This window comes from Natator depressus, chromosome 1 (genome assembly GCF_965152275.1).
Source record: "Natator depressus isolate rNatDep1 chromosome 1, rNatDep2.hap1, whole genome shotgun sequence".
Taxonomy (NCBI): Eukaryota; Metazoa; Chordata; order Testudines; family Cheloniidae; genus Natator; species Natator depressus.
Window position 1 is genome coordinate 189,659,922 of NC_134234.1, and position 19,339 is coordinate 189,679,260.

Consider the following 19,339-nt stretch of genomic DNA (forward strand, 5'->3'; position numbering starts at 1 on the left):
TTTGGGATAAAAGGCTGGAAGCTGAATAACCAGATTTTTGTGAAACATGGAAGCCATCTTGGGAGCCAACTTCGGATGTGGTCTAAACACAGCAGCCCACACAAGGGGGCATTTACATTTCCTACAGCCGAGGAAGAGGGAGGAGCTGCTGATCCAGCTCCTCCGGAACAGCCCTATCGCCAAAGAAACTTCTTGCTCAGCTCACAGCTAAGGGCTTTGGCTTCCTCCGGTGACAGCGGAGCAGAGGCAGTTCATTTTCCTGTTTGCACTCCGCTGTGGTAGGAAACTCAGGAAGCAGCAGAAGCCCTCTCTGCCTTCCCTAAATGGTACTCTGCTCCCTCTGCCCTTGAAAGGGACCCTTTTACCTGCAGTGGGAGCCGGGCTAGGAATTATAGCCACATGCTGCGAAGGAGCTCATCTGCTGGCTCCCTGCCAAACAGCTGATAGGCTGCTGCACGCCACAGCTGATTGGTTGGAAACACCTAATCCTGTCATCCGCCAAAGGTTGAGGGGGGCCCCCGCACCCATAAGAGTTGATTTGCAGCTGCCACACCTAAGCACCCACTATTTTTGTTTCCCGTGGGAGCTCCATCCCTGAAGCACCCACGGAGTCTGCACCTATGCTCACACCACATGGTGGTAAGGAAGAATTGGAGCGGCGTCAACCCACACTGCCTCTTATATCATTAGTCTGGAGCATAAGGAGAGCTACCACATGTGTGCAGACCAATGGACGCTGCTTTGAAGAATTTCCTGACTTGGGCACATGGCAAGCATGCACACCTACATGTGCGATATGCATAGGGACAATCACTCACAGAGGAAAACAGTTGTGTACTGAGGTTTTGTTTTTTTTTAAATCAAAGTTGGAAGTGTTGTGATTAAGGTAAGGAACTGCAGGAACATAATGGTCAGTCTCATGGTTTGGGCAGTTTTACACAGCCTTGGAAAATTTTCTTCCTGTGCCACAAAGTCACTTATACAAATTGTGAGCATCTCATTTCTAGGTGCTGACTTGAGACCCTACGTACTGATTTGCAGAAGGTCTCAGCAACCAGAACTACAATCTAAGTTAATGGGAGCTCTTATCCGAACACCCAATATGCTATAAAATTTCATCTGACATAAACGAAAACAGGCCTTACGCATCACAAATTGGGCACCCATAGCAAGAGGTAACTTGTGACAATTTTTGCCTTTATCTGTGGCTCAATTCTGCAACAAGAAGTAATATCACATCACCTTATAAGCACATTGTAAAGAGTTTCATTGATGCTTGTCAAGCACTCAGATTCAACGAGCAGCCCACAGAAAAGCTCATGAGAAGATTCTCTATTCAGAGCAGGGTTTGAATGTTATGCAGTAAATAAAGCAGGGGTCACACATTGAACATAAAATGAATATTCAACAGTTGCTCATTCTGCAACTGAAGGAGGCAGGGATCCTGAGGAAAAAATATGTTCATGTAATTGAACACTATCATAATTTATGTACTCAAGCGGCCCAAGTTATGTTCAAAAGGCAGTCTTAATTCATGTTATTTAATTTGTAAGCACCTCACTTTGCAACAATCTTAACATTTTTAATATTTTGTCTAATACCATTTCATGTAAGACATATGTTTGACATACCAAGGCAACAAGCTTTCTGACAAAGGTAAATGAAGGGCCCTAGTAAACTAAATAGGAGGCTACTTCGTAATACTTATGTCAAGAAGAGGGTTACTCAATACAGACTAAGGTCTTAATTGTGGGGTTTTTTTTTCACCTTAACCTACAATACCAAAAAGACAAAAATACCTAGACCTTGCATAGCACATATCAGTAAGTCTCAAAACATTTATAAGTGAGGTCAGTATCATTATCCCCATTTCAGAGATGAGGAGATGGAGGCAGAGAGATGAAGTGACTTTCCCATGGTCACTCAGCAGGCTAGCAGCAGAACCGGTGATCGGGAACCCTTTGTTTTTTTAAAATCAAATGGTCACAAAGCATTCAGCTACAGGTTCTTAATTTAAGAGTGAAAATACTTGCATTCTTTGTACAAATGTGACTTATTACATAGAAAAACCAAGTCCGTTGCCACACTGGATCAGACCCGAGATTCATCTTTTTTAATATCTCATTTCTGACAGTAGCCAGCACTAAGTAGTTTACACAAAAATTTAACCACCACACAGAAGTCAGATAATAATCCATCCCCACACATTACATCTTATATCATTAGTACTTACAGATTGGTTGAAACAGTGAGGCATGACAACGTTGGATAGTCTTGTTATCCAAGTAATTTTATCTTTTCTATCTTGCTAAATGCTTCTGAACAGGAACTACACTAGAGCCCCTCCCTGGCCTCTCTTCCTGCTCAGTACATACATAATTCTGTCTGCATTTGTTTTTAGTCCAAAGGCATATACTTTGAGACATTCTTTAGAAGTGACTTGTGCTGTGTGGGGGAAAAGGGGATTCGATTGTCATTAGGCTTCCCTGCTGTAGGAGGGAAATTACACAAACGAGCTCTACTTTTCTCTACACTCATCCCACAAAAAGTTTTTCAAAAAAATATATATATTTATTTATTTTAATCTTTAATACCATGTCTTCAGTTTTGTTTTAACAAATGTAATTACCACATTACAGGACATACAACTCAGTGACCAACTGGCTTGTTATTTTGTCAGGCTGTAAGGAAGTCTTTAGTTAACATCTACCTTAAACACCTGACTCAGTGTTTGGGTGGCCAATTGGAATACCTCTTTATGAGAGGACTTAGCCTCCAATCACTTTAAGAACGGCCATACTGGGTCAGACCGAAGGTCCATCTAGCCCAATATCTTGTCTTCCAACAGTGGCCAATGCCAGGTGCCCCAGAGGGAATGATCAGGTGATCCATTCCCTGTCACTCATTCCCAGATTCTGGCAAACAGAGGCTAGGGATGCCATCCCTGCCCATCCTGGCTAATAGCCACTGATGGACCTATCCTCCATGAATTTATCTAGTTCTTTTCTGAACCCTGTTATAGTCTTGGCCTTTACAACACTTCACTTTATCTAGTTGTCCAGACAAATCAAGGTAGACAAGACTTTAGTTTGTCCATGTTTTTGGCATTTAAAAAGCCCAAGACTGTCATGTTGACATGCTGAAGTAATGGATTTTAAAAAAAAATTTATTTATTTTTTAAGATGAAGATCCATTCTCTCCTCTTCCCTCATTGACTCCTGCCCTCTCACCACTTAGGGTATTCATTCTTCTTGTCACTACATTTTATTTCTTGAATAGTTTAAGAGGGAATCTGCCAGCTTCCGCTGACAAAGATACATGTATTTGTGATCTGATTTTTGCTAATAATGGTCTTCTAAACATGTGTTCAAATAATTTTAAAAAAAATGTAGTCAGTGTATATTTTCCTTTGTTTTCCTCCTGCATGCTCTGCCTCTGCATAAACTAAGTTATTACTACCTCATCCTTTTTATTCATTCCAAGTTTAATCTTTACTTTCCTTCTTTTAGTCCTAACTTTTACCATTCACGTAGTAAATAAAGAAAAGAGACCAAATTATGACTCAAGCATCTGAAAAAGCCCCTCAAAAGATGGTCAAAGTACAGTACTTATGGAGAGACAAATGACTATCAAAGATCAGAAATCAGTCAATTTTTGTTATAGCAAAAAGCTATTAGGAGGACATTGCAAGGTTCTTCACTAGGGTCAGTGTTTGGTATATTAACTGTCTGCTAGAGGAAGCTGACACTGAGGTGACAGAGAATGAAATCGAAGAGTGACCTAACTAAAGTAGAAGAACAGGCAACAGCAGTAGATGAACTTATTCACTGACAAAAGCACATTCTAGCTTTCAATGTGTCTTACCCTGTTCTATACTAAAAAAGTTCAATTCATTTCAATTAAGAGTCATTGTCATAGGCTCAATCAAGACCTGCTAACATGCAGCCTCAGTCTAAAAAGCTCAAGTGTTAGGATGCAAAAGAATATCGAACATATGATCATATGTACATAACTAATTCCTGGTTACCTTCCAAGGCAGGAGGTAGCAGAAATCAAAGAGATTCAGAAATTGTTATGAAAATTAAAGGCATGAAAATGCTTCCATATTAACAGGGTTTGTTAAGATGGGAACATTTTATCTTTGAGGGGGGAGGGAGATAGGATAAACATATGAAATATTTAACAGCGTACAAGGTATGCCAGGCACACTTAATTCTATTACACTTGTATTTTGAGAAGGTGGACTTTCATTGTGTATCGGCAGTTCATTTAAATCTGGTACAAAAACTTTCACACAATCGCTTGTGCAACTCATTGCCCCAAGGCACTAAGGCAAGTGGTTTCTTAGCAAAAACCAGTCATTAATATTTATATGCTAACTAGAATGACTGGAGTTTCAATAGCAAGACTGACCTCAAATCAACTGAGATTTAATAAAATGTTGTAACTGAGCATCAACAGGGCTCTATACTTTTGTTCCTCCATGTATGTACTGGCCTCTAATGGGAGTTACAAAGCAGCTTAACCTTCATGGTCAGTTTACTCCATGACTGGCTACTTCAGGCTCTCTCCGATCTTTCTGAAAAGAAGTTTGTACAGAGCCAGACTCTAGACTAGCAGCTGCAATACTATAGATGGGGCATACCCTTCAAGTTCACTGTCACTTGTTAAGTGGCCACGAGGCTGACACTTGATGGAAGGAAACACATCTATGTTGAAACACCCAGTGGACATCCCAATCCTACTCTTACCCCAACACATCAGAACTCAACACCTTCCCGTGATTTTCCATGAAACAGTGTCAGATTTTCATTTCTGCTTCATGTTTTCACTTATTTTCCCTTTCTATAGGTATGTTTTTTTTGTTTTTCTAAAGGCCAAATTTATTCACTCCTGCAGTTGATCAAATACAACTCGAGGTCTGGCTCTGCATTTTTATTCACTGTCACAGAACCCAGCCCCATATCTTATTTACTCTGGTGTTTTGCTCACTTGGATTTGTTCAGCTACATTTAAATTCTGTAAAGCGACCACCAGTCATATTTTACCTCCCAGAACTTACTCGGCTGTCATCAGAAAGGAAATATTAGGGCTTTACATCTCTTTGAAGTAGCCATGTCTCAGAGGGTTAAGCACCCATACTCCCTTGATCAAGGAAGCATGCAGCCTGTTGATCGAAGGGGAAACATGTCTGGTTAAGTAATTATAAACCCTCATTTCTTCTATCCCCTCAAAGCAACATCAGCTGAGAACCACCAGAAAATGAATCCTGGACTTAAGACATTTTTATTCTTGAAGGCATGCCAGAGCTCACTTAGACTGAGAGTGCTGCTTATTACCACCCAGTGAGCTCCCCAGGACTACTTCACTGATACATCGCTAATTCCTTCAACATCATTGTCCTCAGATGGAAGGGGTGCAAATTCCAGTGTGCATTCGCACTTACCTAAGGCTATCCATCTTAGGCTACAGTAGTAGCCACGTTCACCTCCTAAGTACTTTCTACTACCCTTCTACTAACACATCATCTTGCACTTGCCAGCTGGGATGTGACTACTGTGTCAGAGGAGTGGGGGGAGAAAAGAAGGCTCTATGGGAAAGCATCTCAGAGGCAGCTGAACCCAATTATTTTTCCCCCTAAGACCAAGACTCAAATACTACAATTTCTATAGAGCCTCCAGAATTAACCTACAGAGCAAGGAGTTCCTCCTCTCCCCAGTAACAGCTACTGCAAAACCATTCATCTAAAGCATGCCCATTTTGCAAATTCAATTTATTCAATTTAAGGGAACAAACTCTGATTTTCATGGAATTCTTTGGAAGGTTCCAGACCTAGAGAGTAAAGAACAGGCATTGTGTACTTAGTACCCACTAAGACAGACTCTCTCCTTGTTCCTAATACCATGAGGTATTTGAAGTCATAGGAAGTAACATTAACCACCATCTTTGATTAATGCCACTGTATAATCCCTGATGCCATTCTATCACATTAGAGTTACTGCCTGGCAGATTAAATTTCTGCCTCACTTTCTGCTATTGATTTAGGATCTCTCACACCTTCTTCCACACTAAGCTAAAAAAAGTCTTTCAGCAACATTACAGTTCTACGAAAATCACTGGCTTCACACTTTGGCTTTAAGATATAGCCATCTTCTGGCATTCAAGAATTTTGCCCCAATTTCTTTACTTGGGTGATCAAGTCCCTTAACTGATGATGACCGTTAACCCATTTGAGGAATTCTAAGCCTGTTGGCTCCTTTTGTTCAGGCTGTGGAAATGCAGTTTTTTAACCAGCTGAGGACAGCTGTTTCTGCAGCACCAAGCACCTCAGCCCAAACTGTGTATTTTTTGTTGCAGACACATCCCTTATTACATCCAGCTGTTATCCAGAATCAACTCTCAGCTTTTCAGGACCAGGTGTCAGTTTCAATTCTAGTGAGTTTAAAGTTTGACTTCAATAGTTTAAAAAAAAAAAAAGCCTTAGACTCCTACTTGAGAACACTCAGCCACACATCCTTGAAACAAGATCACTAAAAACATCACCTTAACTCTAAATTTGGCTTAAGTCTTACCTCTTGCAGAGATGCCAACCTTGTGCTGAGACTTTTAGGGATGTTTATGAAACCAGTTAGGGAGGTTGTTTGGACTCACAGCAAGTTCCAAAGTGTCATGTCCCCATCCTGCCCTCCTTCCGGAAAAACTCTTCCCAATACTCCTCTCCCCCAAAGAAACCACAATCTTCCTTCCTTGTCTACGTCTGGTGGGCCTGGGCCAACTGGGACCCCCCCCCCTCATTGCATCCTTCACCCCCAAAAGAGGAAGGTGGAGGACTGGCCCTAGGAAAGCTGCCCACATATGCGCATAGGGCCCTTAATTACCTTGGCCAGTGCCAGGCCTAGATCTCTTTCCCAGGATATCCTCCTCCCTCCCCCCCAACTACTTCTCCATTATGGTAGGGTATTGACTTCTCAACCCCTTCTCAATAGAGGCCATCGGCTTCCCACAGCCCCTGTTGGCCTGCCGCGGCAAACCGCAGCCAGTGGGAGCCGCGATCGGCCGAACCTGCGGACGCGGCAGGTAAACAAACTGGCCCAGCCCGCCAGGGGCTTTCCCTGAACATGCGGGTGCCAAGTTTGGGAAACACGGATTACATTTAGCAGCTGTATAAGTTTTAATACACTCACAGGTAGTGAAATCCGTTGTTTTTCAAACCATCCATTGTAAATTCCAATTGCCAGAGTCTTCATTCTGGCATACTTTTTCCTCCATTTTTAGTCCAGCAGTCTCAGCTGCTTTCTTAACTTGTTTTAATTTTAATTTCTGATGTCTATCCCAGAGAAGCTTCCGCTCCCTCCAAGATTAGTAGGAAATTTTTCTCTCTCATGTAGTATTTCTAGAGTTATTCTCATGCCATCTCTGAGAAAGCTAGAGGAATAGCTTCCCCGTGGCATGACTTCTTTCAGCTTGGCACCATCACATTAAAATAAAATGTGCCAGATTGTGCTAATTACATTTAGTGTAATCATCCTGTTGCATCATTTAACTCCAAAAAATTATCTTCAATGGCAAAAGTATACATTCCCATCTTGCCTCTTGTAGTCTACAAGGTACATCACCTTCCCCCCAGCCTACCTTCACAGTCACCATGGGACATACTACTGTCAGCAAATATCAAGTGCTCGGCTTTATAATTCTTCTCCATCATTTCTTCACTTTGGTAACCAGCAGAATTTAGCCTTAGCTCTGTGCTGAGGGCCACAGAACAGCTCCTTCTTGCAAGAGGGTCTGTACTCATTCTCCTATTACCATCAAATACTAACACAGTTTTTATTGAGGCTCATCAGGTTGGCCACACTGATCCCATGAAGGAACAGGATCTAGCACAAATATTTGGCCATGCAATTGTCCCAGCCCTTTGACTGCAGCTCTACACTACTCCAATTTAGGGCTCATCTCCTTCAGTTTCTCTTCAGCAATCAGTCACTTCTGAACCTTAACCAGTTTTTAATTTAACACTGTATTTAAGTAATATACATTTAATTTAACACTATATAACACAAATTCAGTGTAAGACTGATTCTGGGGCTGAAGATCTCTTCTTCTTCCACCTGCTATTGAGAAGGGGTTGAGAAGACAATAACCTACCATAATCAGGGAATACCAGGGTTGGAAGGGGCCTCAGAAGGTCATCTAGTCCAACCCCCCTGCTCAAAGCAGGGCCAATCTCCAATTTTTGCTGCAGATCCCTAAATGGCCCCCTCAAGGACTGAACTCACAACCCTGGGTTTTGCAGGCCAATGCTCAAACCACTGAGCTATCCCTCCCCCCCAAAAGTTTTTCCCCCCAGATGAGACTCGAACCCACAATCCCTGGCTTAACATCCATCTGACATGGAAGGAAGGTAGAGAACCCAAGCAAAGTAAATCATACCCATCTCCTAAATTCCTTTGTTTCCAAAGAGAGTCCCCCCCACCCGCCAGCTTCTTGAACATTTTCCTGCACAAACTTCCACTGGCTGCGTAGATCTCATCTGTTTTGTATTCTTTACCATACCTGCCATGTATCAAGGGAGGAAGTGTTTTATTGTTTGTTTTTCCACCTAAGTTCTTTCACTACTAGTTGCACTATAGTGCCACTGCTTTCTTGAAGGTGACTTACACGTTCAGAAGCTCAGATTGTTACACCAGTTGGATCACTACTGCAACATCATCAAGTATTATTTTCCTTTTATTCTTTGTTTTTTTATTTTAAAGAAAGCCTATTGAACTCACTTGTTCACTGATTCTGTGACAATAGTTTATTCATACATTTAAAAACTTCCATGCTTTCTCTAGGTTGTTCACTTGAGTAAAAGCACATCCATGCAGGTATTGCATTCTTCTGTGTAACAAACCCCATTTTCAATTTCTAGTCAATAACGCAACGGTTCTTATCTACTTCCGAGAAACTTATCAATATTTTTTACTTAACTCACCACTGTTTGAGTTAGTGAGATGACCTGTAAATTTTTCTGTTCTATTTGCTTATCTGGTCAAGCCATTAAGGCCTCAGGCCATTAGGGAAGAGTCAATGCAGCTTTTGAAAAGGGAAGTCAGACCTCACCAATCTATTAGATTTCTTTGAGGGTGTCAACAAGCATGTGGAGAAGGGTGGTCCAGTTAATATAGTGTATCTGGAATTTCAGAAAGACTCTGACAAGGTCCCTCACCAAAGGCTCTTAAGTAACTAAATAGTTATGGGATAACAGGGAAGGTCCTCTCATAGATCAGTAACCAGTTAAAAGACAAAAAACAAATGATAGGAATAAATGGTCAGTTTTCACAATAGAAAGGAGGTAAACACAGGGATCTGTGATAATCGACATTCATTAATTATCTGAAAAATGGAGTGAACAGCGGGGAGGCAAAGTGTGCAGATGATATAGAATTACTCAAGACAGTAAAGTCCAAAGCTGACTGCAAAGAGTTACAGGGGAATCTAACTAAACTGGGTGCCTGAACAAAATGGCAGATGAAATTCAACACTGGTAAGTGCACAGTAATGCACAGTGGAAAAAATAATCCCAACTACATATATAGGATGGGTCCTGAATTATCTGCTACTACTCAGAAAGATCTTTGAGTCATCACAGAGAGTCCTCTGAAAACTTCAGCTCACTGAGCAGCAGCAATCAAAAAGGCTAACAGAACTATTAGGAAAGAGACCGAAAATATCCTGCCACAATACAAAATCATGGTGCACCCAAACCTTGAATACTGTGTCTAGTTCTAGCTGTCCCATGTCAAGAAGGATATAGTGGAACTGGAAAAGGTTCGGAGAAGGGCAACACTGATTTTCAAGGTTGTGGAACAGCTTCCAGACAAGGAAAGTCTAAAAAGATTAGGGCTCTTCCACTTGGTGGCCTTTCTTCTAAGATGGAGGAGGCATATGATAAAGTTCTGTAAAATCATCAGTGGTGTGGAAAAAGTGAATAGAGAAGAGTCATTTACCCTTTCCCAAAATACAAAACCAGGGGTCATTTGATGACATTAATGGACAGCAGATTTAACGTAACATACAACTTGCCTGTGGAACTCAATGCCACAGGATGTTGGAGGTGAGAAGTATAACTGGGTTCAAAGGAGAATTAGATAAATTCAAGGAGGATAGATTCATGAACTGCTATTAGCCAAGATGGTCAGGGATGCAATCCCATGCTCAGAGTGACCCTAAACCTCTATCAAAAGCCAGAAGGGGAAAACAGAAGATCACTCCAACTACCCAGTTCTTTACACTCCCCTGAGCTCTGGTACTAGCCACTGTTGGAGACAGGATACTGGGCTAGATGGACCACTGGTTTGACCCAGTGTGGCAGTTCTTATGTTCCAAATGTAGTTTCTTGTAGAGGAGTCAACTTGGGCATTTTCTTTTCCTTGGATTTCTGCCAATTCACAAAGAGTCAAGTTTCTGACACCATCTTATTTATTTCTTACCAGGTTTAGGGCACATTAACTCACATCTGCCTACAGCAGTGTTTTTACCTAATGTTCTAACTTATCTGTTGGCGACTGGACAGACTGACAATATCCTGAACAAATTTTATTAATTAAGCCTATCTTAATTGCATTCAATAAAGTTTTATTGAATTAGGATTAATACTTTTGGGGTACATTGTATTAAAAATGCAATTGTATATGCACTGATGCTGCAGACATACCTTCTTTAGTAGGGAGGGGGGATACTAATATTCTTCCTCCATTATCAACACTTTGAAGCCACTGTTCTGGAAAGATACGCATGTACTAGTTCAAGCTGGATTCTCTAAGGACCAGCATGACCCCCAGTACACAAAAGCCCCAATCCTTAGCACAGGGTTGGAAGGACGGGGTGCTTGTTCTGAGCTCAAGCTATAATGAACTTGTGGAATCCTCCTTTGGTGTGGATTTGAAAGTCCTGTCTTGCCGAATCCATGTTAGGGTTGGGTTTAAATCTGGTAAGCTTATTAACATACATGTAGGTTCATTTTTTGTAACATGTTTTCTCTGTTAAGCTTTTTATTTTAAGACTAAAGTAGGCTTGCATAGGAAACACTGTGTGGTACCTTCCAACTGTAGCAATTACACTTATTGGCTATCTCTAAAGAGAAAGCAAGCAGGTGGCCATTAACGACCAGTCTGTGCTGGGAAATACACAATGAAGGCAAGAAACAGTGTTGCCTGAAAATATCCTAGTTAGGAGGAAGAGGGACACATCTCTCCATCCAAGAGGGGCAACAGCTGCAGAACTGGAAGCCTGAGAGTGGATGCCAGTGCTGGGCCATTAAAGGGAAATACAGGTGCAGTTGCCCTGAACTGTGACAGTGGCGACTGTCAGAGACAGGAAACCTGACTAGATGAGCCTTAGATGTGATCCAGTATTGCAATTAACATGTTCCTATGTCAATATATCTCAGCAGTAACCATCCTCTTTTCATGGTTGGAAGTTATCCCTCAAGTTTCTCTACTTCCTTTTAGGCCCTCTACACAACTCCATCTGCTTTTCCTGTTACCAGTAACAAACAGGTACACATAGTCACACTCTCCTTCTTAGATTACCTGTCAAACTATTTTAGCAATAATAAAAAGAGCCAGGATGTTCTGAAATACCCGAATTTAGAAAACTGGTTTAATCTAACACTAGAGTTTGCCTTAGTCTACTGGCTTCAGTTTTACTAGCTTTTCAATGGAAATCAAGTAATGTCAAACTCTGTATCATAAATATAAAGGGAAGGGTAAACCCCTTTAAAATCCCTCCTGGCCAGAGGAAAAACCCTTTCACCTGTAAAGGGTTAAGAAACTAGGATAACCTCGCTGGCACCTGACCAAAATGACCAATGAAGAGACAAGACACTTTCAAAAGCTGGGGGGCGGAGGGAAAAACAAAGCCTCTCTCTCTGTTTGTGTGATGCTTTTGCCGGGGACAGAACAGGAATGGAGTCTTAGAACTTAGTTAGTAGTCTAGCTAGATATGCGTTAGATTCTGATTTCTTTAAATGGCTGAGAAAATAAGCTGTGCTGAATGGAATGGATATTCCTGTTTTTGTGTCTTTTTGTAACTTAAGGTTTTGCCTAGAGGGATTCTCTATGTTTTGAATCTAATTACCCTGTAAGGTATTCACCATCCTGATTTTACAGAGGTGATTCTTTCTACTTTTTCTTCTATTAAAACTTTCCTTTTAAAAAACTGAATGCTTTTTCATTGTTCTTAAGATCCAAGGGTTTGGGTCTGTGGTCACCTATGCAAATTGGTGAGGATTTTTTATCAAACCTTCCCCAGAAAAAAGGGGGTAAGATTTGGGAGGATTTTGGGGGGAAAGACGTTTCCAAACTGACTCGTTCCCAGTAACCAGTGTTAGATGTTTGGTGGTGGCAGCAGAAGTCCAAGGGCAAAAGGTAAAATAGTTTGTACCTTGGGGAAGTTTTAACCTAAACTGGTAAAAGTAAGCTAAGGAGGTTTTCATGCCAGTCCCCACATCTGTACCCTAGAGTTCAGAGTGGGGAAGGAACCTTGACACTCTGTATGACCAGTCTGCTGATAATTTTGATAGACAAAAAACACAACAGAAGTTTATGAACACATTGTAGCCTCTTCCTCCCATTTCCTTGTTCTTCTCCACACACTTGCATTTCAATTTCAACAATCCAACCTATTTAACCATTCTTCTTTTTAAAAGCTTCACTATACTCTCAAGTTGATATGCCAATCTTTCCTTTAAGGAATATAAATCTTTTCACCACCAACTTAAACTCAACTCCCTCTCAGAGATATTTCTTGTCAAGCTTCAGTAAAAAGCAAAAAAGATTTTAAACTACTGTTTCAAGAAGAAAGTTTTTTAAAAAAAAACAAAAAAAACCAGAAATACAATATTTCCTTGGGGCTATCTTGCATTTAAAATGGCATACTTTATTATATTGTTTCCATTCACCACACTTTTGTTTATGTAGCTTTCTGCTTCAATTTGCGGTTTTACACACCACAGATCTAAGAAGAGAAAGAAAGTAAGGAAGCAGTCATTAGTTTACACTTATGAGTAGAACTGCTTTACGACATGGGCAGTACAGCGGCACAAGTACAGCTGTAGTACCTGTAGTGTAGATGTGCCTTCAGAACTTCACTACAGCACCACGACAGATGTTAACGGTAAGCAATGCAACAGCGTTGGGTGTTCAGGCAAGTTATGGATCAATAAGCATCAATAATGGAGGTTCCACTGTATAGCTGGAAAAGAAGCATTAAATAAAAACCAAAGGTGCTGCTAGTCTTTTTTTCCCACATACACCCTCTTCCCAGGAGGGTTTGTATTCTGCTTGAGTAACAATGACAGAAGGTCCATACCCCTTGATCATAATATTCTCCTCCATAAGGGCTCAGAACTTTTAAGGCTCTCTCTGGTTACATACCAAAAAGTTTCACTTTTCACTATAGCAATGTATATCACATGGTATTTCTCTTTATTATTTCCCCATTATTGCTAGGACTGGTGAAATAATGCACTGGTGGTAACAATGTGAGACCCAGGGCATGTGGTAACAATGTGAGATCCAGGGCATGTTTACAGTACAAACTTAAGCTGACCTATGTTAGGTCAACTTACAGCCACTGTAATAATTACTGCGGTGGTTCATGTCCTCACTACCCTCCTTCAGTCGGTGGTGCACTTCCATCAACTTAAGAGGAGCAGTGGGGGGGGGGGGGGCTGAGAGCCCAGGTTCTCAGCTCTGCATGCAGCTCCCCATCAGGAGCCTGGCTAGCTACCTGGCTGGGAGTGGGGAACCCGGGCAGCAGCCCAGCTCTAGTTGGAGTCCCCAACCTGCCCTGAGGTCAGAACCCACACCTGGCTTTCTTGTCAATTTCATGGCTCCCTGTGGGAGCCATGAAATTGACAAGAACAACAGCCAACAGCAAATGTAAATAACCCACAGTGTCTACACAGACACTGCGTCCCCCTAACTACACTGACATAAGCCTTACTCCTCTCATGGAGCTGAAGTTATGATGTCGGTGTAGTGCAGCACTTACATTGACAGGAGCAAGGCTGTTGTATAGATACACGTAATTAGGTTGATGTAAGCTGCCTTACATAGACTTAACTCTGTAGTGTAGAGCAGGTCCCAGAGTAGACCTGGGCCCCGACTGTGACACCAACATGCCCAAACAAGCTCTGGCAGAAAGATTATATCTGTGTCTGACCATTTTCTCAATGTTAGAGCAAAGAGGGTCATATGTGGTTTCTACCAAAAGAAAAAAACTAGTTGATTGTCTTTTTTCTTGTAAGATGTTAGTACATGAAGTATGGTGTTCCAAATCCACTGGGAGTGAAACTTATCACCTGAGAAGGGGAAGTCACAGGGTTGACCCAATCCACAGAGGAACAACGGACCTCAAACAAAGAAGAGAGTTTTGTTTATGGTCTAAAAAAAGATGAAACCTTGAGCATACTCCAAGACCAGCAAACCTAGGAGAGTTCTCAGAAATCAGGACCCCTTGGGGCAAGAGACAATGATATGTGACTGTAAGAAAGGAAGGGGCACAAGTGATGATCTATTACAGGAGAAGGAACTCTGCCAGCATGAGCCTCACAAAAACTGAATCCCAGATTTTGGAAATGGACAAGTGCTTCAAGGAATGACCTGTGAGTGAGAGATACTAACAAGTTACCTTATAAGACAGGAAAGTAAATATAAGCTATAGATTGTATGTTGTATTTCCATTTACCTACAGCCTTGTTTCCAAATACTTGCTTTTACGCAAATCTTTCTCTCTGATAAACTTCAGTCTGTTTTTACTATAAATCTGTCTAAGCTCCTTGTGCTGAGGAAAGCATGAACCGAGGTGTACTGTTTTCTCTGAGGCAGCAAACCTGGACATCTGCAGTGCACACTGAAAGCAAAGGAGTGGGCACTCAAGTGTACCAAAGTGAGGGATGTATATTGCTAACCTGCACTGGGAAAAAGCGACGGTCGTGGAGCCTAAGGTTAGCTATAACAGGAAAGGTTTACTCTGGTGGGCACAAATAAGTTTCTCTCATGCCCAGGAAGTGTCACTCTCGTACCCAGCACCATTAAAGCATCGTGGTGGTAGCAGCAGAGGAAGAGATAAGAAATCATGCAAGTGGGCAATTTTAGCCAAAGCTTTAGTACAGACAGTTTAAGAACTGTTTGTTGAGAGAAAGCAAAATGCTGGTGAAGAATCACTAAATATTTTCTTGTGCTTCAGGCTTCTACCTACATCTATACAAGACACTTACCCAATACTGCAGAAGTTTTCAATCAGGCTGAAAACATTGCACTACATAAAGCAGGCATTCCAACTTTTTGACAAGCCTTGTGTTGTTTAAGTGTAATGAAATGGATAATGGAATTCAATGTAGTTCACATAGATCAAAAGTCTTCCAGAAACAACAACAGAGATTTTTAGCCATCCAGTTTATTAAGGCTAGGAAAGCATGCCTTTTACCACTTGCAATATGATTATTAGGTAACTATAACCCAAGAAATGTATTACAGTACTAGGCTTGATAATTAAAAGTTTGACCACCAGTTTACCACTAATTCAGTCTGCTACTGTCTACTTGGCACTGGTCATTTATCAATATCCCCACATCTTACACAAGTGCAATTAGTTTCCTCTTAAGCCACAGAACCTTCTGACATGCAGCAATAGAGACACCAGTTCTTGAACTGTTTCCCCAAAAAAGTTAACTTATTTTATTCATGAGACACCCAGGAAAACATACAAGAGCTCCATAGGTCTTGTATTCCTTTTACTCTAACATGCATTATAGATTTGCAATATTTAGAGCTGCCCCTCAAGGCTCTAAATAGAGCTGATTAACACCAAACCCAGTTTGATTCAACTCATCAGTTTCAGGGAAATACTTCAGCCAGGTCATGTCTCTGATGTAAATCTTGCAGAAGTAGCATCTTTTAGGTGGGAAGGATAGCTCAGTGATTTGAGCATTGGCCTGCTAAACCCAGGGTTGTGAGTTCAATCCTTGAGGGGGCCATTTAGGGGATCTGGGGCAAAAATTGGGGATTGGTCCTGCTTTGAGCAGGGGGTTGAGCATCTCCTGAGGTTCCTTCCAGCCCTGATATTGTATGATTGAACTTTTGTGACATTTTCTGTGGTGAGAGAGACTTTCCAACTACCTGCTATTGGCAGCATTAGCACTCCACTCTGGGCTCCACAAGAGATACTGCCACACCCACCTTGTCTCTTATATCCTGGGACCAACACGGTTATAACAGGCTATACACCAGTCATTTTTTATTTAAACACAAATTTGAAAGAAACTTACATGGCTCCCTACTGTGTTTGCAACCCCTCCCCACTACAGTACAGGTATGGTGCATGAGATCCCAACTGATTTTTATTCTTTTGTCTCAGTCTAGAGAAAAGAAGTTGTTGGCATATAGCTCAGCATGCAGTTTTATATTTTAATCAAAATATAAAATAAGTAAAAGTATTAAATAATAAGTAAAATATGGTTGTCTTGAGAGCCCCTTCAGCCAAGTATAAAACATGGTAACTATGTGTGATTATCAGGCAATTTTCTAGTTAAGAAAAACATGTCTGTAAATGTACACAAAAGTGGTAACTGTAGTTTTGACATCTAGTTTTCAAATCTATTTATTCAGTGTAATAATTACAGTAGATCAGCTGAATTTTAGTTGTCTAACAACTTCCAACCCAAAGGTCAGAAAAAGAAAGACAGTCCACAAAGATTTGATGCTGTACTCTGGAAGTGATTTCTGCATGCCACACAGCAAATGAAAGCTCTGCTTAACCACTTGCAACTCCACTAATTCTGTAGCACTTCTAGATCATACAGTACTTCATATATGTGCCAACAAGACCATATATCACCTGGACTTAACTCAGTTACCTAATTCTGCACAACCCAAGCTGTTAAATCAAATGCTGCACATTTAACTTTTGCACCAAACTCAAAAAATAACCGTCTCCTGGACAGATGAAATTAAGCCCGTTAGCCATTCACACACTCCCAATTCCAAGCAAAACAAAGCTGTGCTCACGATCAGCGTGACTGAGCCCAAGAAAACCTCATCTTGCACAGAACAGAAAGCAGTAAAGCACGGTGGACGATTATCCAGAGCTCTGAGTCTGAGCGCGTCCACGTTCTCTGCGATTCCAATTGTTATTACCCCACCCTTGTGAAGCACACTTTGTGATAGTCTGCCCCCTCAGGCAATGATGCAGCAGTTCGCACTTCCAGCAGCAGCGCTCTCCTTCCCTCCCTGCAAGGGCATCTCGCTGAATACAAAAACGCTGCCGCAACGCACTCTCGCGGCACACTGCTCCCAGGCGCTGTATGAAACCCACCTCCAAGAGCGTGCACAGCGAGCGATAAGAAGCAGCTGAGGCCTCGTTAGGTACTTGGTGCTGCGCTGGAAAGTGACATAATTGCTGCTGCGTTCATTTCTTTTGTGCAACGAATATCAAATCCACTTTCCTCCTGTATCCCCACATAACGCCTAATGCGAGCAGGCCGTACCCTCTTTCTTTTTCAAGAAGACATTGAGTAGTTTCAACCATACTGCCGACCCAGCTATTTTCCGCAAGAGCAGAGTTGCGGGGGGAGTGTAAATCTTCCACACAGGGCCACATCAAACTACAGGTGGGGCCCCGTGCTTTAAGCCGCCACTCACAGGATCAGCCTCAGCAGGCGTGAAGGGGACGTGTGACCGCTTCGGAGGGGGCAAAACACGCTTTCCCGGCAGGGAGGGAGTCTGAACAAGTACACCCCCCAAAGCCACTACCCCTGCTAGCACACACGGGGGAGCGTTCAAGCGACAGCATCAGAAGCCAAGGAACGCTTCTACCCCTCTAAGAGACACCGTCGCACACGTGCGGAAAACCCACCCCCTCGGCTCCCGCAACACGCCCGGCTGTGCGCGCTGCACCGCTAGCTCCTATGTCTCCAGCCGAGGGGCGAGAGGATCATCAACAGTCCCCCGGGCAGACCACTAGCTGGTCGGTATTAACTCGCAGTATCGGGGGCGGGGGGGAGCGCGGGGAGAGAAAGGACCCTAGACCCACAAATAGCGCCCAGCCCCCAGGCTGTGATTTATAGACCCACGTGCTGAGAGCTGGGCGGCTGCAGTTACCCCGCTTTACGCGGAGTCAACGCGGCTCCAGCCACCAGCTGTTCGGAACCGGAGACTCCGTTTTTGGAAAAGGGGGAGGTTTGCTGGAGCCTCCCTCGCCAGCTGGCGCCGGGCCAGGCTCCGGCCCCAGGGAGACACCCCGGCTGCGCCCCGCCCGCAGTAACGGTCCCGCCGCCGCGACAAGTGGAATCTAAACACACCCCGCGCCCAGCAACCGCGCCCCGGCCGCGGCGACCCCAGGAGCGGGAGCAGCGGGCCGGGCACCCCCCACTCTCCTGCGCACACGGGGGGCTCTCGCCAGCCGGGATCCTCCCGTCACACACACACACACACACACACACACACACCCGCCGGGAGCCACCCCCCCCGGATTCACCCGCAGCCGCCCTGCTCCCTCTGGGGTCCGTCCCCCCCCCCCCCCGGCTCGCCCCGCGCCCCACCCCGCGGCCGCAAAAACTTTCGCCGAACTCCGGCAACTGCCCCGGCCCCGCCCCCGCCCGCAGCCCGGCCCCGCCCGAGGAAAAGTTTCACTCACCGCAGCAGAGGAGCAGCCCCAGCCCCAGCCCCAGCAGCCCCGGGCCGGGCAGCGCCGGGGGCCGCCGGGGAGGGGAGGAGGCAGCGTCCGCGGTGGCGGTAGCGGGAAGTTCCCCGCTGGCGGGAGGAGCCGGCGGGGGAGCGGCCGCCAGGGTCCCCGCCATGCTCCGGACTCGGCTCCCAGCCGCCGCTACGATCCCAGCCCAGCCCGCCCCGCTGCCCCGACCAGCCACCGCCGCCGCCGCCTCCCCGCGCCGGGTCTGTGTGTCACTGAGCGGGGAGGCGCAGCGCCCTCCTCGGAACGGGCCGCACCACCCCGCTGGGGGGGGGGAGGGAGCCGCTCGCTCCCACCTCCTCCTTCTCCCCGGGGCAAACCGTCTCGCTCCCCCCCCCCAGTCTCTCCAATGCGCCCGCCTACACCAGGGGCGGCGCAGCCCCCGCCGGCCAAAGGACTCTCCCCGGGAGCTGGGGGGTGTCACGGTGTCCTCCCCCCCCCGGGGGCTTATTGGTATGTCCCATCCCGCCCCTCCCCTCTCCTCCCCCTCCCCACTTTCCGCCGCCGGAGGAGGGTTGGGGGAAATCAGTGCTACTCACTCGCCCGCTGACTGGAGCGGTCCCTCCGTCCCTCCCTGCGATTCCTTCCTACCCTGCCTCCGTCC

At 44.1% G+C, this 19,339-nt stretch overlaps 1 protein-coding gene across 5 annotated transcripts in view; it reads right to left on the minus strand.

The window, feature by feature from the left end:
• NECTIN3 (nectin cell adhesion molecule 3) overlaps positions 1 to 18,849 on the minus strand; it is a 116,341-nt gene extending 97,492 nt beyond the window's left edge. For all 5 annotated transcript variants that reach the window (XR_012641999.1, XM_074972700.1, XM_074972718.1 and 2 more), the window contains exon 1: positions 18,682 to 18,849. Coding sequence is in view for 4 of the 5 variants with exons in the window: in XM_074972700.1 (XP_074828801.1) it covers positions 18,682 to 18,844 (163 nt within the window). In the remaining variant the exon portion in view is untranslated. The remainder of the gene's footprint in view (positions 1 to 18,681) is intronic.
• Between the last annotated feature and the right edge of the window lie 490 nt (positions 18,850 to 19,339).